The sequence below is a fragment of the Hemiscyllium ocellatum genome, chromosome 28 (genome assembly GCF_020745735.1).
Source record: "Hemiscyllium ocellatum isolate sHemOce1 chromosome 28, sHemOce1.pat.X.cur, whole genome shotgun sequence".
NCBI classification, from domain to species: domain Eukaryota; kingdom Metazoa; phylum Chordata; class Chondrichthyes; order Orectolobiformes; family Hemiscylliidae; genus Hemiscyllium; species Hemiscyllium ocellatum.
Genome location: NC_083428.1, coordinates 44,464,198 through 44,488,458, shown reverse-complemented (window position 1 = coordinate 44,488,458; position 24,261 = coordinate 44,464,198). Strand labels below are relative to the sequence as shown.

Below are 24,261 nucleotides of genomic sequence, written 5' to 3'. Positions count from 1 at the left end.
AGTCTTTCTGGTGAAAGTTAAGTCTGGGAGAGGCAGGCGCTGAAAGGAATGAATTTCAAAGAACAATGAAGTTACAATTTAGTGTGGGAGGGAGCAGTTAGCCTGCCAGAGTGTCCAGGGCAATATTAGATTTGTTCTTGTAATATTATACATCTGCCAAAAGCGTGGTATGCAGAGAAAGGTGTTGTAAGATGCATCTTAACTTATTTGTCAATTAATGTGAAAGTGACTTCTCTTGCATTCGATGTATTTGTGCCCTATTAAGCAATGTCTAATCTATATTCATTTTAGTGTGTTTCATACAGTAAAAGTGATCAAATGTGAAATTATCCTTTCTGCTGATTACTTGGGAAATTAGCTCCTAAATCTCCACGGGGATCATAATAATTCATTAATAATAGAATAGTTTTTAAAGTTGGCAAAGTAGCAAGTACTTTGTTTTCAGTTGTGCAGATTTAGATTTAGCCACTAAACCACTGTGTGAGAGAAACTGCCTTTCCTTTTTCATGCTTACAATTCGTCATACCGAACCAGTTCCTCATCAGTGACTAATATTAAAGAGAACCAACTGCCAAGAGGGAGTTTCCTAATTTGCATGCAGAATTCAACAGAAAACAGATACACTTCTGTGCGTGAGGTTTATAAACTGAATCCCAAGTGGAGAGATTACTGGAGCCCAGAGTCTTGCCAGGGACGGAGTCTGATGCAAGGCTCGAGTCTTCTGTACATCTGCATGTGATCCAGGGACAGTATCTTGTTCAGGGGCTGTGTCTGATCCAGGAGCAGTGTCTGGTCCCGGAGAGTGTCTGATCCAGGGACAGTATCTTGTCCAGGAGGCAGTCACCTCTGCCGTTTACAGAGTCTGATGCACAGCAGGCGTTGAGTGGTAGAGATGGTTTTGGGTGTTGATATGAACTCTCTGTTGAGCTACGTGGAGCCAGTGGTGGTTGTTACCAATGTGGCCAATTCCCTCTTTGATACAGCACTGCTGATGGAGGTTTATGACCAGCTAAATAGGACAGTGGCTGGGAACAGTGATCTGGTCCAGAAGGAAGTGGCCAGATTCTACATGATTTACAACATGATCTACTCGTTGGCCCCCTTACTGACCACAGTGCTGTTGGGAAAGTGGGCAGATCGGCAAGGCCAGAAGGTGCTGCTGGTCGTGCCATTACTGGGCTACCTGCTGGGAAGGCTTTTGCTGCTGTTCACCCACATTTTCCAGCTGCCGGTCAATGTGATGTTCGGCTCGGCTGTGATTAATGGGTTGGCTGGAGGATTCCCAGCGTACTGGAGTGGGATTAATGCCATCACAGCCCTGAGGTCAGAACCAGCCAAACGCAGTCTGAGGTTAAATATGCTGGAGGTGGCATCAGGGATGGCTGGATTCATTGGCAGCCTGGCATCCGGCCACTTCTTTTTGATGAAAGTTAATAACCAACATGGGATCTTACTGATCTGCCTGTGCCTGGTACTGTACTTACTAAGTCTGCTGTATTCAGCATTTATCCTCCGTTATCCTCCTGTTCAGCCACAACGTCAGCTCCGCACAGAGGTGAATGACCCTAGCCCGAAGAGATACAACGCACAGATAGTGCTTCTCTTTATCTGCTACCTCCTGTATGATTTTGGAGTGACTGGTGGTGAGAACATCATCAAAATCTTTGTCCTGAAGCCCCCTTTGAGCTGGCATGCGGTCTGGGTGGGCTATGGGAACGCTGCCTGCTATGTCATGTTTCTGACCAGCTTCCTCGGAGTCCTCATCCTCTCCAAATGGCTGAGCGACCCGTCCCTGGTGTTGATGGGCATCATCTCCAATACGGCTGGATTCATCACCATGGCCTTTGTGAGGAGGAGCTCGGTGTATTTCATTGGTAAGTATTGCACTTCCCTTTAATCACTGCAGATAAGAATTATTCTCAAGTCACGGGCTAGGCCAGTACTTATTATCCAGCTTAAAATCCAACCACATTGACGTAGATTTGGAATGAAATGTAGGCCAGACCACATATGGGGGGAGGGCAGATTCCCTTCCCTGAAAGGGATTTGTGAATCTGATGGGGTTTTGTTGCAATACTTGACACTGGTTTCAATTAAGCTAACTTCTGATTCCTAATTTTCAATTGAATTCAACTTTCACCATCTGCTGTGGCAGACTTTGAAGCCCTGAGCTCAGGCACTGGATTACTAATCTCGTGACAATACCACGACTACACCACCTCCTCCGAGTAAAGGTCTAGGAGTAATGGTAATTAAAGTCAATATTTAATCAAATATTTAGAAAAAAATAGCAATGAGGTAAAGAAAAGATGCAAGATTGAGAGTAGAGGGCCATTTATACGGTTGCCTGGAATCTAAATACAGGAAAATCCGAACGACAAGTGCAGTTTCCTGTCTTATTAGTAATCCTTTGGGTGAGTTCAAGTGCGAACTTAAAGTCAGTCAGTTTTGTAATTTGTGAATTGGCTTCAGTAAAACACTTGGATTATTGTCAAACCCCAAGTGATAAACTTTGTGATGTTTTGACATTATGAAATGTTAAATTATGTTACACTGTTGACGTATAGCTCCCTTGACGTGATTCAGATTGAGGGTCCTGGCTCTGTCAACATTCCCACATGTTGAGGATGAATCAAAAGGCAAATTTGAGATCACGGGTTCAAGTATTTGTCTAATATTCACTATTGAGTCATTAATCTGCCTGATGCCATCAGTATTACAGGATTTAAAAAGGTTTTATGATTGTTTATCTCTCGTGGAGATTAGTTCAGCATTCCAAACGCAGTCACAAATCACAAATGGCATTTGAGGTGCAAGATTTCCACCCCTACCCTGAGGGGAAAGTGAGGTCTGCAGATGCTGGAGATCAGAGCTGAAAATGTGTTGCTGGAAAAGCGCAGCAGGGCAGGCAGCATCCAAGGAACAGGAAATTCGACGTTTCGGGCATAAGCCCTTCATCAGGAATGAGGAAAGTGTGTCCAGCAGGCTAAGATAAAAGGTAGGGAGGAGGGACTTGGGGAGGGGCGATGGAGATGCGATAGGTGGAAGGTGGTCAAGGTGAGGGTGATAGGCTGGATTGGGGTGGGGGTGGGGAGGTCAGGAAGAAGATTGCAGGTTAGGAAGGTGGTGCTGAGTTCGAGGGATTCGACTGAGACAAGGTAGGGGGAGGGGAAATGAGGAAACTGGAGAAATCTGAGTTCATCCCTTGTGGTTGGAGGGTTCCCAGGCGGAAGATGAGGCGCTCTTCCTCCAACCGTTGTGTTGTTATGGTCTGGCGATGGAGGAGTCCAAGGACCTGCATGTCCTTGGTGGAGTGGGAGGGGGAGTTAAAGTGTTGAGCCACGGGGTGGTTGGGTTGGTTGGTCCGGGTGTCTCAGAGGAGTTCTCTGAAACGTTCCGCAAGTAGGCGGCCTGTCTCCCCAATATCGAGGAGGCCACATCGGGTGCAGCAGATGCAATAGATGATGTGTGTGGAGGTGCAGGTGAATTTGTGGCGGATATGGAAGGATCCCTTGGGGCCTTGGAGGGAAGTAAGGGAGAAGGTGTGGGCACAAGTTTTGCATTTCCTGCGGTTGCAGGGGAAGGTGCCGGGATTGGAGGTTGGGTTGGTGGGGGGTGTGGACCTGACGAGGGAGTCACGGAGGGAGTGGTCTTTTCGGAACGCAGATAGGGGAGGGGAGGGAAATATATCCGTGGTGGTGGGGTCCGTTTGGAGGTGGCGGAAATGACGGCGGATGATACGCTGTATACGGAGGTTGGTGGGGTGGTAGGTGAGAACCAGTGGGGTTCTGTCCTGGTGGTGATTGGAGGGGCGGGGCTCAAGGGCAGAGGAGCGGGAAGTGGAGGAGATGCGGTGGAGGGCATCGTCGATCGCGTCTGGGGAGAATCTGCAATCCTTGAAGAAGGAGGCCATCTGGGTTGTGCGGTGTTGGAATTGGTCCTCCTGGGAGCAGATGCGGCGGAGACGAAGGAATTGGGAATATGGGATGGCGTTTTTACAGGGGGCAGGGTGGGAGGAGGTGTAGTCTAGGTAGCTGTGGGAGTCAGTCGGTTTATAATAGATGTCTGTGTTGATTCGGTCGCCCGAGATAGAAATGGAAAGGTCTAGGAAGAGGAGGGAGGAGTCTGAGACGGTCCAGGTGAATTTGAGGTCGGGGAGGTGTTGGTAAAGTGGATGAACTGTTCAACCTCCTCGTGGGAGCACAAGGCAGCGCCGATATGGCGGATACGTTTGGGACACCACCCATGCCCTCCACCTCCATGATTTTCGCTTCCCCGGTCCCCAACGCCTTATCCCGAACGTTTCCATATCCGCCACAAATTCACCTGCACCTCCACACACATCATCTATTGCATCCACTGCACCCGATGTGGCCTCCTCTATATTGGGGAGACAGGCCGCCTACTTGCAGAACGTTTCAGAGAACACCTCTGGGACACCCGGACCAAACAACCCAACCACTCTAACTTTAACTCCCCCTCCCACTCCACCAAGAACATGCAGGTCCTTGGACTCCTCCATCGCCAGACCATAACAACACGACGATTGGAGGAAGAGCGCTTCATCTTCTGCCTGGGAACCCTCCAACCACAAGGGATGAACTCAGATTTCTCCAGTTTCCTCATTTCCCCTCCCCCACCTTGTCTCAGTCGAATCCCTCGAACTCAGCACCGCCCTCCTAACCTGCAATCTTCTTCCTGACCTCTCCACCCCCACCCCACTCCGGCCTATCACCCTCACCTTGACCTCCTTCCATCTATCATATCTCCATCGCCCCTCCCCCAAGTCCCTCCTCCCTACCTTTTATCTTAGCCTGCTGGACACACTTTCCTCATTCCTGATGAAGGGCTTATGCCCGAAACGTCGAATTTCCTGCTCCTTGGATGCTGCCTGACCTGCTGCGCTTTTCCAGCAACACATTTTTAACCCATACCCTGAGGACAGCTCAGCAACAAGGCAGACTGCCTGGTCATGTGACTGTGCTAATTGGCACAGCAGGGTAGGGCAGGTCATGCAGGTAGGCACTAAGTGAGTGAACTGGGTGCCCCACCCTGTGACAAACTATCTCTGCAGCAGCCTTTCAGTGTTAGTTGCCACCATGTCCTTAATTGTAGCGCTGTGCTTCCAGAGCGGGTACTTAAGAGAGATGGTCATGAGGGGATGCCAATGTCCATGGACAAGGGCTGCATGCAGCTGGTGTCCTGAGATGCTGTTTGCTGCTACATCATGCCCAGTCCATCACCAGAGCCAACCGTCCATCCATTGACTCCATCTGTATTTCCTGCTACCTCAGGAAGACAGCCAACATCATCAAAGACCCTGCCCACCCCAGTTATAATTTTATAACGTTGTATTCTTCACTGTTGTATTGTATGGTATGATCCTCCTGTACTGTATGCAAAACTAAACCTTTCATTGTAGCTAGATACATGTGGCAATAATGAATCAAATCAGCATGGAGGTTCTTCACAGTATTGAGCTGAACTCACCAGGTACTCGCACTGACTTCCAGGTGGAGACTATGCCAGATATGGTCATTCAGTGCCTCTCCCTTGAAGCCAGGGGGCTTCTAACCATGAACAAACCTCCTCTCCCACATGACCCTCCCATCCACACTTTACCATATCCCACCTTGCAGATACTGTTGGCCTCTTCACTATTGGCTTACCCCTCACCCCAGCCTGCAGCTCCCAATCTCGAGGAATAACCTTGCCTAGTCTTCCCTCTCATGGCAGCAGCAACGTTGCCCACAAATCCCTCCCACCGCCACTGCGCACCTCCCCCCCCCACCACATGTATGTTACTAGGTCTTGCCTTACTTAAATGTAGGGCATTATCCCCAGGGGTGAAAAGTGTGATGCTGGAAAAGCACAACAGGTCAGGCAGCATCCGAGGAGCAGGAGAGTTGATGTTTCGAGCGTAAGCTCTTCATCAGGAATCTTGATGAGTTCCTGATAAAGGGTTTTTTCCCAAAACGTCGACTCTGCTGCTCCTCGGATACTGCCTGACCTTCTGTCCTTTTCTTCGACTTGGATCTGCAGCATCTGCAGTCCTCACTTCCTCCATTATCCCCAGAGAGTTTAAGAGCAGGAGAAACTGAGAGGGACAAACAAAATGTTGAGTCTACCTACAGCACATGCCCTGCAGTTCACCACCACCTCCTCAAAGGCAATTAGAGATGGGCAGTAAATGCTGGCCAATCAGCAATACCCTCATCTCATGTGAGATTTTTTTAAAAATTAGATAAAATGCTTCTTTTTTTCCTGTCAAAATGGACAATCTCATGCTTTCTCACATTTCCCAAGGCCAGTACTGTTCACTGTGACACACCATTTCTAACATGTTCCCAAGCAGAAGCTGACCTATTTGTGCCCACTGTTAGCCAGCTGTTCTTCCCATGTTAGCTCCTACACCATGAGCTTTTATTTTCCTGAAGAATGTTTGATGTGACACCTCATCAAAGGCCTCCTGAAAATCTAAATACACTGTACAGTATATCCCCTGGTTCTCCTTTATCTGCAGTGGGTGTTACTCCCTCAAAGATCTCCAACAGATTGATCAAATATGGTTTCCCTTGGACAAAACCATGGTGATTCTGCCTAATTGCCTTGATGTTATGTGAGTGCACGATTATAAGTTCTTTAAGAATAGCCTCTAACATTTTCCCTGTCAAGCTAACTGACCTGTAGGTTCCTCGTTTGCCTCCTTCACGTTTTGAAGAAAAATTTTCCAATCTGGTGTAACCATTCTTGAATCAAGGAATTTTTGGAAAATTAAAACCAATGCTCTCACTAACCACTTCTTTTAAGACCCTGGAATAAAGTCTATCAAGACCTGGCACTTATTAACCCTTAGTTCCAACAATTGACTCAGTATCACTTCTTTAGTGAATGTAAATTTCTTGAGTTACTCCCTTCCATTTCATGATTTGCAGCTATTTGTGGGATTGAACAAGATTCCTCCTAGCAACTAGGGGGCAGAGTAGGCTATTGAGCTTGTTCTGCCAGTCAGTATGATCATTGCTGATCCTTTAGCTCATTTCTGCTTTCTCCCCAGACTCCTTGATGCCCATAAAATTTAATAATTGGTCTTTCTCCCTCCATAAGACCATAAAATGTAGGAAACAGAAGTAGGCCATTCAAATCTTCCCTACCCTTCAATGAGATCATGGCTGATTTGATAATCCTCAACTCCACTTTCCTGCCTTATAACCATAGGATTTAATTCCCTTTGTGGTTAAAAATCTGTCAGCCTTGAATATACATAACAAAACAGCCTTGACAACCCCCCGAATTCCATAGATTCATTACCACCTGACAGAAGAAATTCCTCCTCATCCTCTGTTGTAAGCAGATGACTCTTTACTCTGAGGTTATGCCCTCTGGTCCGAGACTGCCCACAAAAGGAGACAACTTTTCCACATCAATTCTGTCAATTCCTTTAAGAGTCTGATGCGTTTCAATAATGTCACCTCTCATTCTACTAAACTCCAATGAATATAGGCCCAATCTACTCAACTTCTCCTCATAAGGCAGTCCCTCCATACCCAGAGTCAACCTCGTGACCTCTCTGGACTGTCTCCAATGCTGGTATGTGTTTTCTTAAATAAGTGACACAAAACTGTTTATAGTAGTTATAGAGTCATAGAGTCATAGAGATGTACAGCACGGAAACAGACCCTTCAGTCCAACCCATCCATGCCGACCAGATATCCCAACCCAATCTAGTCCCACCTGCCAGCACCCGGCCCATATCCCTCCAAACCCTTCCTATTCATACACGCATCCAAATGCCTCTTAAATGTTGTAATTGTACCAGCCTCCACCACATCCTCTGGCAGCTCATTCCATACATGTACCACCCTCTGCATGAAAAAGTTGCCCCTTAGGTCCCTTTTACATCTTTCCCCTCTCACCCTAAACCTATGCCCTCTAGTTCTGGCCTCCCTGACCCCAGGGAAAAGGCTTGTCTATTTATCCTATCCATGCCCCTCATAATTTTGTAAACCTCTATAAGGTCACCCCTCAGCCTCCGATGCTCCAGGGAAAACAGCCCCAGCATGTTCAGCCTCCCCCTGTAGCTCAGATCCTCCAACCCTGGCAACATCCTTGTAAATCTTTTCTGAACCCTTTCAAGTTTCACAACATCTTTCCGATAGGAAGGAGACCAGAATTGCACGCAATATTCCAACTGTGGCCTAACCAATGCCCTGTACAGCTACAACATGATCTCCCAACTCCTGTACTCAATACTCTGACCAATAAAGGAAAGCATACCAAATGCTGCCTTCACTATCCTATCTACCTGCGACTCCACTTTCAAGGAGCTATGAACCTGTACTCCAAGGTCTCTTTGTTCAGCAACACTCCCTAGAACCTTTCCATTAAGTGTATAAGTCCTGCTAAGATTTGCTTTCCCAAAATGCAGCATCTCACATTTACCTGAATTAAACTCCCTCTGCCACTTCTTAGCCCATTAGCCCATCTGGTCCAGATCCTATTGTAATCTGAGGTAACCCTCTTCACTGTCCACTATGCCTCCAATTTTGGTGTCATCTGCAAACTTACTAACTGGACCTCTTATGCTCGCATCCAAATCATTTATGTAAATGATAAAAAGTAGAGGGCCCAGAACCGATCCTTGTGGCGCTCCACTGGTCACAGGCCTCCAGTCTGAAAAACAACCCTCCACCACCACCCTCTGTCTTCTACCTTTGAGCCAGTTCTGTATCCAATTGGCTAGTTCTCCCTGTATTCCTTGAGGTCTAAACTTACTAATCAGTCTCCCATGGGGAACCTTGTCGAATGCCTTACTGAAGTCCATATAGATCACATCTACTGCTCTGCCCTCATCAATCTTCTTTGTTACTTCTTCAAAAAACTCAATCAAGTTTGTGAGACATGATTTCCCACGCACAAAGCCATGTTGACTATCCCGAACCAGTCCTTGCCTTTCCAAATACATGTACATCCTGTCCCTCAGGATTCCCTCCAACAACTTGCTCACCACTGAGGTCAGACTCACTGGCCTATAGTTCCCTGGCTTGTCTTAACCACCCTTCTTAAACAGTGGCACCACGTTTACCAACCTCACCTGTGACTATCGATGATACAAATATCTCAGTGAGTGGCCCAGCAATCACTTCTCTAGCTTCGCTCAGAGTTCTCGGGTACACCTGATCAGGTCCTGGGGACTTCCCACTTTTAACCGTTTCAAGACATCCAGCACTTCCTCCTCTGTAATCTGGACATTTTGCAAGATGTCACCATCTATTTCCCTACAGTCTATCTCTTTCATATCCTTTTCCACAGTAAATACTGATGCAAAATATTCATTTAGTATCTCCTCCATTTTCTTTTGCTCCACACAAAGGCCGCCTTGCTGATCTTTGAGGGGCCCTATTCTCTCCCTAGTTACCCTTTTGTTCTTAATATATATGTAAAAATCCTTTGGATTCTCCTTAATTCTATTTGCCAAAGCTATCTCATGTCCCCATTTTGCCCTCCTGATTTCCCTCTTAAGTATACTCCTACTTTCTTTATACTCTTCTAAGGATTCACTCGATCTATCGGGTGGCATGGTGGCACAGTGGTTAGCACTGCTGCCTCACAGCGCCTGAGACCCGGGTTCAATTCCCGACTCAGGCGACTGACTGTGTGGAGTTTGCACATTCTCCCCGTGTCTGCGTGGGTTTCCTCCGGGTGCTCCGGTTTCCTCCCACAGTCCAATGATGTGCGGGTCAGGTGAATTGGCCATGCTAAATTGCCCGTAGTGTTGGGTAAGGGGTAAATATAGGGGTATGGGTGGGTTGTGCTTCGGCGGGTCGGTGTGGACTTGTTGGGCCGAAGGGCCTGTTTCCACACTGTAAGTAATCTAATCTAATCTATCCTGTCTATACCTGACATATGCTTCCTTCTTTTTCTTAACCAAACCCTCAATTTCTTTAGTCATCCAGCATTCCCTATACCTACTAGCCTTCCCTTTCACCCTGACAGGAATATACTGTCTCTGGATTCTTGTTATCTCATTTCTGAAGGCTTCCCAATTTCCAGCCGTCCCTTTACCTGCGAACATCTGCCTCCAATCAGCTTTCGAAAGTTCTTGCCTAATATCGTCAAAATTGGCCTTTCTCCAATTTAGAACTTCAACTTTTAGATCTGGTCTATCCTTTTCCATCACTATTTTAAAACGAATAGAATTATGGTCGCTGACCCCAAAGTGCTCCCCCACTGACACCTCAGTAACCTGCCCTGCCTTATTTCCCAAGAGTAGGTCAAGTTTGCACCTTCTCTAGTAGGTACATCCACATACTGAATCAGAAAATTGTCTTGTACACACTTTCCATCTCCATCTAAACCTTTTACACTATGCCAGCCCCAGTCGATATTTGGAAAGTTAAAATCCCCGACCATAATTGCCCTATTATTGTTAGAGATAGCTGAGATCTCCTTACAAGTTTGTTTCTCAATTTCCCTCTGACTATTGGGTGGGGCTATAATACAATCCGAATAAGGTTATCATCCCTTTCTTATTTCTCAGTTCCACCCAAATAACTTCCCTGGATGTAATTTCAGGAATATCCTCCCTCAGCACAGCTGTAATGCTATCCCTTATCAAAAATGCCACTCCCCCTCCTCTCTTGGCTCCCTTTCTATCCTTCCTGTAGCATTTGTATTCTGGAACATTAAGCTGCCAGTCCTGCCCATCCCTGAGCCACGTTTCTGTAATTGCTATGATATCCCAGTCCCATGTTCCTAACCATGCCCTGAGTTCATCTGCCTTCCCTGTTAGGCCTCTTGCATTGAAATAAATGCAGTTTAATTTATCAGTCCTCCTTGTCCCTGCCTGCCCTGACTGTTTGACTCACTTCTGTTCTCAGCTGTACCCGTCTCAGATCGATCTCTTTCCTCACTATCTCCCTGGGTGCCCCCCCCCCCAGCATTACTAGTTTAAATCCTCCCAAGCAGTTCTAGCAAATTTCCCTGCCACTGTATTAGTCCCCTTCCAATTTAGGTGCAATCCATCCTTCTTGTACAGGTCACTTCTACCCCAAAAGAGATTCGAATGATCCAAAAATGTGAATCCTTCTCCCATACACCAGCTCCTCAGCTCCTCAGCCATGCATTTATCTGCTCTATCCTTCTATTCCTGCCCTCACTAGCTCGTAGCACTGGGAGTAGTCCAGATATTACTACCCTTGAGGACCTCCTTTTTAAATTCCTGCCTAACTCTCTGTAATCTCCTTTCAGAATCTCAACCTTTTCCCTTCCTATATCGCTGGTTCCAATGTGGACAATGACCTCTTGCTGGTCCCTCTCCCCCGTGAGAACATTGTGCACCCTCTCTGGATCCTGGCACCAGGGAAACAACACACCATTCTGCTTTTTCTCTGCTGGCCACAGAAACGTCTGTCTGTACCTCGGACTAGAGAATCCTCTAACAGAATTGATCTCTTGGAAACTGACGTATCCCTCGTTGCATTAGAGCCAGTCTCAATACCAGGAACTTGGCTGTTTGTGCTACGTTCCCCTGAGAATCCATCTCCCCCTACATTTTCCAAAACAGCATACCTGTTTGAAATGGGAATATCCACAAAAGACTCCTGCCCTAGGTGCCAACCTCTCTCATCCTTCCTCGAGTTAACCCATCTATGTGACTGTATCTGAGACTTTCCCCTTTTCCTATAACTGCCATCCATCACATACTGTTGCTGTTGCAAATTCCTCATCGCTTCTATCTGTCTCTCCAACCGATCCACTCGAACTGATAAGATTTGCATCCAACAGCATTTATGGCAGATATAATCCGCAGTAACCCTTAAACTCTCTTAATTCCCACATCTGACAAGAAGTACATATCACTGCAAAGGCCATTTTTGCTCCTTCACAATCTACATACCTAGAAAATAACACCGTCTTATTCCTCTACAAACACTGCCCTAGGTTAAATTAACAGCAATGGTTTATATTTTAAGTTTAATCAGGAGTCTTATCTCCAAAAACATATATTCAAGAAAGAACCCACTATACTCACTACTGCAGCCTTTCTCTTGGACAGACTTAAAACAACAATTAACTTATCTGATTCTGTGCTGTGAACTTCCCCCAACAGTTCCTCCAAGATTAGTTGTGAATTTCACTGTTTGTTAATTTTCCCAGATGCACTCCGATGTCCAGCGATACACGAATTCAAACAGCAAAGGCGGTAACTGTGCAGGTTCTCTCTCCCTTTCTAAGTTTTAATAAGAAATAATGGCCAACATTCCATTGACCTTCACCTGCTGAACTTAGCTTTATATGATTCATCGATGAAAACTCACAAATCCCTCAATTCTGAAACAAGGAGAGATTGCTGCAGAAACTCAGCAAGTCTGGAATTATCTGTGGAGAGATAAACAGAGTTAATGTTTTGGATCCAGTGACTCTTCTTCAGAATTGCAATTGAATTTCAGAACTGAAACAGTTTGGGTTCAGTGAGCCTATTTCAGAACTGAAACAGTATGGGTTCAGTGAGCCTATTTCAGAACTGAAACAGATCCCGCCAGATCTGCCAGATTTCTCCAGCAATTTCTGTTTGTGTTTCAGATTTCCAACTTCTGCAGTTTTTTTATTTTTTTGTTTTGTGTTTCCCTCCAGCTTTATGCAGCCATTCTCCATTTAAATAATATGCAGCTCTGCTATTCTTCCTGCCAAAGTGCATGACCTCACATTTCCCCATGTTACATACCAACATTTTGTCCACCCATTTAACCTGTCTATATCCCTCTGCACACTCCTTATGTCATCCACACCAACTGTGGCCCCTCTAATTCTCTTACGAGTTGCATGGATTGCAAGGGTTGTATGTGCCAATGATTTCTGGAATTGGAATGTCAATGCCATGATTGGCATGACATTGCATGGAACATCGGAGTGGCTACACAGCTTAGAGGGAGCATTGCTCACCACTTGCCTTTTAACCTGATTTTATGTCATCTGCAAACCTGGAGATTGTTCATTCCTTTTCTCAGGGTAAAAAATGAGGTCTGCAGATGCTGGAGATCACAGCTGAAAATGTGTTGCTGGTTAAAGCACAGCAGGTTAGGCAGCATCCAAGGAATAGGAAATTCGACGTTTCGGGCATAAGTCCTTCATCAGGAATCGGGCATAAGCCCTGATGAAGGGCTTATGCCCGAAACGTCAAATTTCCTATTCCTTGGATGCTGCCTAACCTGCTGTGCTTTAACCAGCAACACATTTTCAGCATTCCTTTTCTCATCCAAGCTATTAATATGAAGAGTCAGAGAGCTGTACGGACGCTTCGGTCCAATCTAGTCCCACCTCCCAACACCTGGCCTATATCCCTCCAAACCTTTCCTATTCATATACCCATCCAGATGTTGCAATTGTACCAGCCTTTACCACTTCCTCTGGCAGCTCATTCCATACACGTACCACCTGCTGCATGGAAACGTTGCCACTTAGATCCCCTTTAAATCTTTCCCCTCTCACCTTAAACCTATGACCTCTAGTTCTGGATTCCCCACCCCAGAGAAAAGACCTTGTGTACTTACCCTATCGATGTTCCTCATGATTTTGTAAACATCTATAAGGTCACCCCTCAGCCTCTGACGCTCCAGGGAAAACAGCCCCAGACTGTTCAGCCTCTCCCTATACTCAAATCCTCCAACCCTGGCAACATCCTTGTAAATCTTTTCTGAACCCTTTCAAGTTTCACAACACCTTCCCGATAGGAAGGAGACCAGAATTGCATGTAATATTCCAACAGTGGCCTAACCAATGTCCTGTACAGCTGCAACAAGACCTCCCAACTCCTGTACACAATACTCTGACCAATAAAAGAAAGCATACCAAGTGCCTTCTTCAATATCCTATCTATCTGCGACTCCACTTTCAAGGAGCTATGAACCTGCACTCAATGGTGTCTTTGTTCAGCAACACTCCCTAGGAGCTTATCATTAAATGTATAAGTCCATATAGAACACATCAACCACTCTGCTCTCATCAATCCTTTTTGTTACTTTTTCAAAAAATTCTCAATCCATGCCAATATATTATCTCCTTTCCTGCAATTTCACTTTACCCACTAACCTCTTTTGAAGGATCTTCTTAAAAGTCTTCTGAAAGTCCAAATATACCACAATAACTGGTTCTCCCTTAACTGCTCTATTACTTACATCTTGAAAAAAAATCCAGGCCATATGTGTAGCTACTTAACTTTTGTCAAGAGAAAAAAAATCTGTTCCAATTTGTGTTGAGCTCCCTGCCTAAGTGCTGCTTTAATGTCAATTAAATGACATCTCCAAGCATTTTTGCTAACAATATTAAGAAAAATTTCAAGATTACTTTTTTAGCTGTCAATGAATCACTGGATATCTTGACCTCAGATCTTCTTCAAACCTTTAGCCTGGCAAAGGAGAGACCTTTTCTGTGCATATCCACCAGTGGAATAGAGCTGTCTGTTCCCTATCTGGCATCTCTGTGTGCACCCCAAACTCTCCCAGCTTTTGTAATTCACGCTGTTTGACAGAGTTTTATTAAGTTGTCTTCTAATTTGTTCACAGCTGCCAAGACTTCCCAAGCACGTGGGCTTTTGTTTCTGGAAGTATTTCTTCACCTTGTTAAGTTATAATATCATTTTGTTTTTATCTCGTCCTCTTAGAAAGGTTCTTTTCCACGGTTTGTGATCTCTTTCCAGGGACACGTTCTCTCCAGGAGCTGCTGTCAAGTGTGCTCTGCATTTTCTTGCCCTCTATTTTTGTACTTCACTTTACAATTCATGGACCTCACTTCCTGTACAGTCAAACAGTTGTTACATTTTTTTCATTGGCTTCCCCCTGGTCTAGAAATACAAGGTTCATCTTTCTACGGACTAGCTCCTCCATTACCCTGCAGATTTGGTAGTTGTCGTTTGCATTCAATGACTTTATTTTGATCATCAGAATTTATCTAACTTCTTTCTAACAAATTGGCAATTGTAGTCTGATCCTCCTAGTTGTGCAGCACGTAGTCATGAGCAGTTTATGATTGTTCATGAGTTTCTGCAACTCTTTTACAAACTTCAAAATTACAACCTATGCCCAGCAACCTTGAGGAATATACTCCAACCGTCTCGTTTCGCCAAGATTCATAACAATTGTTTCTCCATCTTTACAAGTAATCTATCCCAGACCCCGCCACTCTGGCAGATCGGTCTGAGTGTTTCCTTTCACATGCCTTCTTACTGAAAGGACTTTCTGCTCCTATTTTAATTTTGATTACGTACATTGTTGTATGCCTTTATCTAAGGTCATGGTTCGCAATGTGGTTCAGTGGTTAGCACTGCTGCCTCACAGCACTAGGGATCGGGCTTCAATAACAGCTTTGGGTGACTCACTGTGTGGAGTTTGTGTGTTCTCCCTGAGTCTGCGAGGGTTTCCTGTGGGTGCCCTGGTTTTCTCCCACAGTCGGAAGATGTGTGGATTGGCCATGCTTAAGAGATTACAAAAATAAGGTAGAGGTCTGCATGGGATGCTGTCCAAAGGGTCAGTGCAGACTTGGTAGGGATTCTATGATTATAATTGTGGAATTTTGTCTATGGTCCTATCCACTGTCTCATTGCCCTATCTAAATTGTTTCTCATGTTTGCTATATATTATTGCCGACTAGCTAAATCATAAATGTTACTTACATTATCCCACACCTTTAAATCCGTAGCCGGTACATTGTTGAAATCACAGTGTTGGAGCAAATTACTGCAGGTGCTGGAATTTGTATTGAAAGCAAATGCGAGAAGTTACAGGTGGGTCAGGGAGCATCTGTGGAGAGAGAGCAAGCTAATGTTTCAGAGCTCTACTGAAGCGTCATCTAGAGTCAAAACACTGGCTTCTTGCTGTCTCTCCACAGATGCTGCCTGACCAGCTGTGATTTCCAGCATTTCCTCCGTTTTCAGTTCACCTTGTTGACATCTCTCATGAAGGGCACACACTTAGTCTAACAGCGTCCTGTGATTTTTTTTGCAGTTATCAATTATCCCTTTTATAAGATTCATTGTAATCTTCATCTATTATTTCTGAATCCTTCATTAAAATTTGGAACGTTTTGGAGGATGGATAGGCAAATTACCCAAATAGTGTCAATGCAATTGATCTTATGTCTTCCAAATGTCTGTTTCAGCAACACTTTTATCCCTTTAGTGAGAGGTTGCATTCCATTACAGGGTAATATTCCAAAAATCCTTAAATTCTGGAAAATCCCGGAGGATTGAAAGCTGCCGATGTGATACCTTTATTTGAAAAGGGAAGATGACAAAAGATAGGTAATTATAGGCTAGTTAGATTAACACCTGTTATTGGGAAAATGTTAAGAGTCTACTATAAAAAGTGTCATAACAGAGCATTTAAAAATGCATAACATAATCAAACAGAGCCAACCTAGTTTGATGAAGGGAAATTGTGCCTGACAAATTTACTAGAACCTTTTGAGCAGGTAACCAGCAGAACAGATTAAAAGGAAGCAATGGATGTAATTACATTTAAATTTTCAGAAGTTTTCCACACATTAAGCTACTTAATAAGGTAAGAATCCATGATGTCAGAAGCAATGTAATAGCGTCGATTGAGGATTAGTTAACTAATAGAAGACGGAGTGTTGAGATAAGACAGGCATTTTCAGGATGGCAACCTGTAACTAGTAGAGTGCCACAGGGCTCAGTTTAGTGGCTACACTTATTTACGATAAATATTAATGACTTGAATGAGGAAAGTGTATGGTGTTACCTGTAAGTTTGCAGATGACACAATGAAAGATGGGATGGTAAACAGCGAGGATGAACACAAAGAGTCTACAGAGGGATATAGGTTAAGTGATTGGGCATAAACATGGCAGGTGGAATATCATGTGCGAAATGTGAGATCATGCACTTGGGCAGGACGAATAGAGGAGCTGAATATTAATTCAAATAGGGAAAACATGCTGAAAGCTACAGAACAGAAGGATTTGGGAATCCTTGTCAGTGAATCACAAACATGAATCCAAGTTCATAAGTAATAAGGAAGGAAAGTTGGATATTGGCCTTTATTTCAAAGGGAATGGAGTGTGAAAGTAAGGAAGCTTTGGTAAACGTATACAAGGCACTGGTCAGTTACAGCTGGATTACGGTGAACGGTTTTGGGCCCATTATCAAACGAAAGTCCAGAGAAGAATCACTAGAGCTGATACTGCGAGTGGTGGGACTGTCTTATGAGGAGAGGTTGAGTAGATTAGTCCTGGTCTCATTAGAACGTAGGAAGATGAAAGAAGGCCTCATTGAAATAAACAAGATGGTTAGAGGACTTAATAGTGTAGATGCACAAAGGTTGTTTCTCCTTGTGAGAGAGTCTAGGACATAAGCTAAAGCATAACCTCAGAATAAGGGCTTGCCCTTTTAAGACAAAGATGAGGAGGAATCAAAGGTTATGGAGTAAAAACAGAGAAGTGGATTTGAGGATTATCAGATTGGCCATGATTTCATTGAATGGCAGAACTGACACGATAGGCTGAATGGCCTGCTTCTGCCCCTATATCTAACAGTCTTTCACTTCACACATTAATAGAAGATTTTATGGTCAGTTTCTAAGTTCCCTGCAATTTTAATGCCAACATCTATTTTCACCCTTTTGATCAAATATTTTGTTCTATTTTGCTGAATTCTAAAATATTCCCATTCCTCAGGCTTGTTGCTTTCATTGGCAATTTTACATAGCTCCTCTTCATATCTAACACTACCCCTCATTTCTTTTGTAAGCCATGGTTGAGCCACAAACCAGGGAACTACAGGCCAGCGAGCTTTACATCAGTGATAGACAAGTTGTTGGAGAGCGTACAGAAGGACATGATTAACTAGCATTCGGATAGCCAAGGTCTGATTAGGGATAGTCAGCATGAATTTGTGCATGGGAAATCATGTCTCACAAATTGTTTAGAGTTTTTTGAAGATATAACTGAGAGGATAGATGAGGGTAGGGCAGTGGATGTTGTCTATGTGGACTGTAGTAAGGCCTTTGACCAGGGCCTGCACAGCAGCCTAGTCATGAAGGTTAGGTTATATGGCATCCAGCGATAGCCAGCTAATTGGATTCAAAATTGGCTTAATGATAGGAAGCAGAGGGTGATGGTTGAAGGTTGTTTGTCATACTGGAGGGCTGTGTCAATTTGTGTACCACAGGGGTCAGTGCTGGGACCTTTGTTATTTACACAAATGATCAGGATGTGAATGTACAAGGCATGATTAGTAAGTTTATGAATGATACAGAATTAGGAGGCATCATTGATAGTGAGGAAGGTTATCAAAACTTACAGAGGAATCTTGGTTAGATGGGGAAGTGGGCTGAGGATTGGCAAATGCAATTTAATACAGATAATTGTGAGGTGTTGCACTTTGGAAAGTCAAACCAAGCTAGGACTTATACAGTAAATGGTAAGGTCCTAAGGAGTATTGTGGAACAGAGGGACCTCAGAGTACAAGTACATAGTTCTTTGAAATTGGGTGTCACAGGTAGACAGGGTGGTGAAGGCAGCATTTAGCATGCTGGCCTTCATTGATCAAGGCATTGAGTATAGGAGTCGCCTATAAATATTAAGTATTATAAGTAAATATTATAAGTAAAATGTTATGTTACAGTAGTATGAGTCATTGGTGAGTCGCACTTGGATTATTGTGTACAGTTTTGGTCACCCTGTTATAGGAAAGACATAGTTCAACTGGAAAGAGTGCAAAGAAGATTTACGAGGATGTTACCAGGACTAGTAGGCCTGAGTTACAGGGAGAGATGGGCCAGGGTAGAACATTATTCCTTGGAATGTAGGGTTACCTTATTCAAGTGTATAAAACCTTGAGGGGCATAAATAGAATGAATACATATAGTCTTTTTTTTCCCCAGGGATGGGGAATTGAAAACAGGAGGGCATAAGTTTCAGGCTAGAGGGGAAAAAATGAAGGAAGACCTGAGGGACAACTTCTTCACACAGCGAGAGGTGTGTATATGGCATAGGCTGCCAGAGAAAGTGGTTGAGGCAGGTACAATAGCAACATCTAAAAGACGTTTGGGTAGGTACATGGCTGGGAAGGGTTTGGAGGGATATGGACCAAATGTGGGCAATTGGAACGAGCTAACTGGGCACCATGGTCAGCACGGCCCAGTTTGGGCCGAAAGGCCTGTTGCCATGCTCTCTTACTCTTTGGCTCTATGATTCTGTGACTCTATTTCTTCTTTTATTTTTGCACCTGATAGCATAACAATAATAGTTGTAATTCACACACGCATTCATTAAATATGAACCATTGTTTAACCCAACCTCAGCTCATTTTGTAATGTCTAATCCATATCCGCCAATTCACGTCTCATACTCTCTTAGGTCCCTTTATTTAGACTCACGACCCTATTTATGGATTTGACTATTTCAATCTCTACCTTAATGAAGAATCCTACCATATTTTGATCGCTCTCACTCACCCTGCACAACAAAATTGTCAATTAATCCTTTCTCATTGCACAGTATCCAATCTAGAATAGTCTGTTCTCTGCTGGTTCCTCAATGTATTGATCTAACACAGTCTACAGTGAAGACTCATACCAAATACCTGTTCAAACTATCTGCCATCTCTTTATTTTTCATGGTCAATTCTTAGGACTCATGTGACACCAGGCCCACAGTGATGTCGTTGATTGTTAATGCCCTGTGTAGTTAGGGATGGGCAATAAACTGGCCCATCCAGCAGTGCCCACATCCATTGAACTAATTGAAAAAACTGGTCTAGTATAACCCTCTTTGTGGCTGGCCCCAGAACATCATGTTCAGAGGAACTATCTTAAAAACATTCTCTGAATTATTCATCTATGTTACCTTTGTATATCTCACTTTGCTCGTCTATATGTAGGTGAAAGTCCCTCTCGATTATTATAATGCCTTTCTGACAGGCTTCAGTTATTTCCTCCTTTCTATTCCACCTACTGTACGGCTGCTGTTAGGAGCCTGTGCATCACATTCACAAGTGATTTCTTGCCTTTATCATTTCTCATTTCTACCCAGACTGTTTCTACATTCTGCTTTCCTGAACTTCGGTCTATCTGGTGTGTTAAAATCATCATTAACTAACAATGCTACCCATCCACCTTTTCATAGCTTTCTCCCCTTCCTAATGTCGTGAACCCTTCAAAATTTCAGTCCAATTAATGGTATCCTTTGGCCATGCTGCTGTAATTTGATCAGAACCTACTCATTCATTTCTATTTAGTTCATTGTTTCTTGGATAGAACATTATAAGCACATTTTTAAAAATCAGATCCTACTCCAGTTCTCTCTTGAAACCCAGCCTCCACCATAGATTCATAGAGGTTTACAGGATGAAAACAGGCCCTTCACCCCATGCTGCCCAGTTTTCACAATAATCTAGACCCATTTGCTTGAGTTTGGCCCATGTCCCTCTATACCTATTCAAGTCATGTACCCGTATCTTAAATTATATTCACCAAGTCACTACATCTACAGCCTGTTCCAGACACTCGCCACCCTCTGTGTGAAACAGGACCCCCTCTGGACCCTTCTGTATGTCTCCCCTCTCACCTTAAACCTATGCCCTCTATTTTTAGACTCCCCCACCATGGTGAAGAGCTGTTGGCTATTTACCTTATCTGTGCCTTTCATGATTTCATAGACCTCTATAACATCACTCCTCAGACTCCTGCACCCCAGGGAAAGGAATCCCAGCCTATCCAACCTCTCCTTAAAACTCAGTCCAAGTTGCATCCCGGGAAAACTTATCTGCACTCTTTCTAGTTTAATAATATCTTGTCTATAGTAGAGTGACCAGAACTGTAGACAGTGCTCCAAAAGTGTACTGTCATACTCTCAGGCAGTACATACCAGACAGAATCACTTGTGTGAGGTATTTCCTGGTTTTGTTGTTGCTTCTTTTACTTTAATTTTAAATGTGTGCCCTCTTCTGTTTGCTCCCTTTATAAGCAGGGGCAGTTTCTCCCTCGCCTCTCTATCCCGACTCTCCTGATTTCGGGAACCTCTATTTGGTCTCCTCTCAGGCTTCCTTTCTCCAAAGAGAACATTCCCAATCTCCCAGTCCACCGTCAAAACTGAAGGGTCTTAGTCCTGGACCCATTCTTACAAACCTATTGGGCACTTTCTCCAAGGTGTTCCTACCCTTCCTAAAGGGTGGCCCCATAACTGTAACTGAAGTGGAGCAAGTGTTTTGTACACGTTTGACATCACCTTGTACTCTACACTAATGATGAAGTTGTGGGCACTGTATGTTTTATTAACTGCTCTCTCCACCTGTCCAGCCACCTTCAGTGATCTTTGCACATATATGTTAAGGATCCTGTGCCCCGCACCCCCTTTTGAAATCATAACTTTTATTTTATAATGTCTCTCCTCATTTTTAATAATCAGCAAACCTGCCCTCAACTACAGCGACTCCCACAAAGTCCCGCTCATACGTCCTCCCTGAGACACACACACACTCTGCCAGCCAGGATGGACTTGCACGTTCCTCGCAGCCTCAGCAGAGCTTTCCATGGATCAGATTAATTTCCAGTTGCACTTTTCAGAGCTCTTTCATAAAGTGACATCAGGCGGATCAACTGCAAAATTGACAGTGTCCACAGCATGATGCCTCACAACCTGAAACTCCTCTCAATCCCTCTGTCACTGTCTATCATGGAAACAATAGGACAATAGGACGATAAGTGTGAAATGATTCATTTTAGTGTGAGAATGGTTGTGTATGTAAGAGTGTGAGTGAGAATGAAAGTGTGAGGGTGTGTAAGAGTGTGGTGAGGATAAAAGAATCCCTATAGCACGGAAACAGGACATTTGGTCCAACAAGTTCACACCGACCCTCCAAAGAGTAACCCACCCAGACCCACTCCCTTACATTTATCCTTGACTAATGCACCTAATGCACCTGATGTCACTTTGTGGGCGGCACGGTGGCACAGTGGTTAGCACTGCTGCCTCACAGCGCCAGAGACCTAGGTTCAATTCCCACCTCAGGCGACTGACTGTGTGGAGTTTGCACGTTCTCCCCGTGTCTGCGTGGGTTTCCTCCGGGTGCTCTGGTTTCCTCCCACAGTCACAAAGATGTGCGGGTCAGGTGAATTGGCCATGCTAAATTGCCCATTGTGTTAGGTAAGGGGTAAATGTAGGGGTATGGGTGGGTTGCGCTTCGGCGGGTCGGTGTGGACTTGTTGGGCTGAAGGGCCTGTTTCCACATTGTAAGTAATCTTGTAAGTAATCCAATCTAACCTACACATCCTTGTAGGACACTATAGGCAATTTCCCATAGCCAATTCACCTGACCTGTACATCTTTGTACCGTGGGAGGAAACCAGAGCAAACCCACACATGCACAGGGAGAATGTGCAAACTCCACACAGACAGTCACCCGAGGATGGAATCGAACGCAGGTCCCTGGCGCTATGAGGCAGCAGTTCCAACCACTGAGCCATGAGGGTGAGAGCGAGGATGAACATGTGAGAGTGTGAACGAGAATGGACGTGTGAGGGTGTGTGCAAGGTTCAGTGAAGGTGTGAGTGAGATTTTGTGCCTTTAGGAGTATGAGTGCGTACATGAATGTTGAATGTGTGTGAGTGGATTTGAGTGTGAGTGAGCATGATCATAAGTACATGTGAACCAGTGTGCGTGAGTGAGTGCAAATATGTGTATAATTGAATGAGTGTGTAAGTGCAAGTGAGCATGAGTGCATGTGATTAAATGTGAGCATTTGTGTTAGTGAGTGTAAGTGTGTTGGGACATGAGTGTGTTTGAGTGAGTATGTGAGCGTGAGCACAAGTGTGTGTGAGTGAGTGTCAGCACAAACGAGTGAGTTAGTGAGTGAGTGTGAATCTTACTCTTCATCACAGCTCCTCCCCTCTCTGGTAATAACACAAGGACAACATAATCGAAGGACCTATAATCCCATACATAATTTTAAAAATCACTTTCATAGAACATTGAACTGTGCAGCACAGTACAAGCCCTTCAGCCCATGGTGTTGTGTCGAGAGGTTATCTTAATCTCAGATCAACCTAACCTATACACCCCTAAATTTACTGCCATCCATGTACTTGTCCAGCAGTCACTTAAATGCCCCTAATGTCTCTGACTCTACTATCATCACTGGCAGTGCGTTCCACACACCCACCACTCTCCACATAACCTTGGATTTGGTACTGGGTAATGAACCCGGCCACGTATTAGATTTGGAGGTAGGTGAGCACTTTGGTGATAATGACCACAATTCGGTTACGTTTATTTTAGTGATGGAAAGGGAGAGGGCAAGAGTTATAGCTGGGGAAAAGGCAATTACGATGTCATTAGGCAAGATTGAGGAAGTCTAGGATGGGGAAGGAAACTGCAGGGGATGGACACAATTGAAATGTGGAGCTTGTTCAAGGAACAGCTACTGCGTGTCCAAGATAAGTATGTATCCGTCAGGCAGGGAGGAAGTGGTCGAGCGAGGGAGCCGTGGTTTACTGAAGAAGTTGAATCTTTTGTCAAGTGGAAGAAGGAGGCTTCTGTAAAGATGAGACATGAAGGCTCAGTTAGTAGCTCTTGAGAGTTACAAGTTAGGACCTAAAGAGAGAGCAAAGAAGAGCCAGGAGGGAACATGAGAAGTCTTTGGCAGATAGGATCAAGGGAAGCTCTAAAGCTTTCTATTGGTATGTCCAGACTAAAAGAATGATGAGAGTAAGGTTAGGGCCAATCAAAGACAGTAGTGGGAAGTTGTGCATGGAGTCTGAGGAGATAGGTCATACGCTAAATGAATATTTTTCGTTGGTATTCACACAGGAAAAAGACAATGTTGTCAAGGAAAATTTGGAGCGGCACGGTGGCACGGTGGTTAGCACTGCTGTCTCACAGCGCCCGAGACCCGGGTTCAATTCCCGACTCAGGCGACTGACTGTGTGGAGTTTGCACATTCTCCCCGTGTTTGCTTGGGTTTCCTCTGGGTGCTCCGGTTTCCTCCCACAGTCCAAAGATGTGCAGGTCAGGTGAATTGGCCATGCTAAATTGCCTGTAGTGTTAGGCGAAGGGGTAAGTGGGTCTGGGTGGGTTGCGCTTCGGTGGGTCGCGCTTCGGTGGGTCAGTGTGGACCTGTTAGCCCGAAGGGCCTGTTTCCATACTGTAAGTAATCTAATCTAATACTGAGATACAGGCTACTGGACTAGATGGGATTGAAGTTCACAAGGCGGAGGTGTTAACAATTCTAGAAAGTGTAAAAATAGA

The 24,261-nt window shown here is 44.5% G+C and overlaps 1 protein-coding gene across 1 annotated transcript in view; it reads left to right on the top strand.

Annotated features, from left to right (window-relative positions):
* Positions 1-661: 661 nt before the first annotated feature.
* The window catches only part of LOC132828944 (solute carrier family 46 member 2-like), a 38,557-nt gene continuing 14,957 nt past the window's right edge, over positions 662-24,261 (top strand). Inside the window, exon 1 of the mRNA XM_060846161.1 lies at positions 662-1,874. Within this exon, the coding sequence (XP_060702144.1) occupies positions 893-1,874 (982 nt within the window). The 5' untranslated portion in view covers positions 662-892. The remainder of the gene's footprint in view (positions 1,875-24,261) is intronic.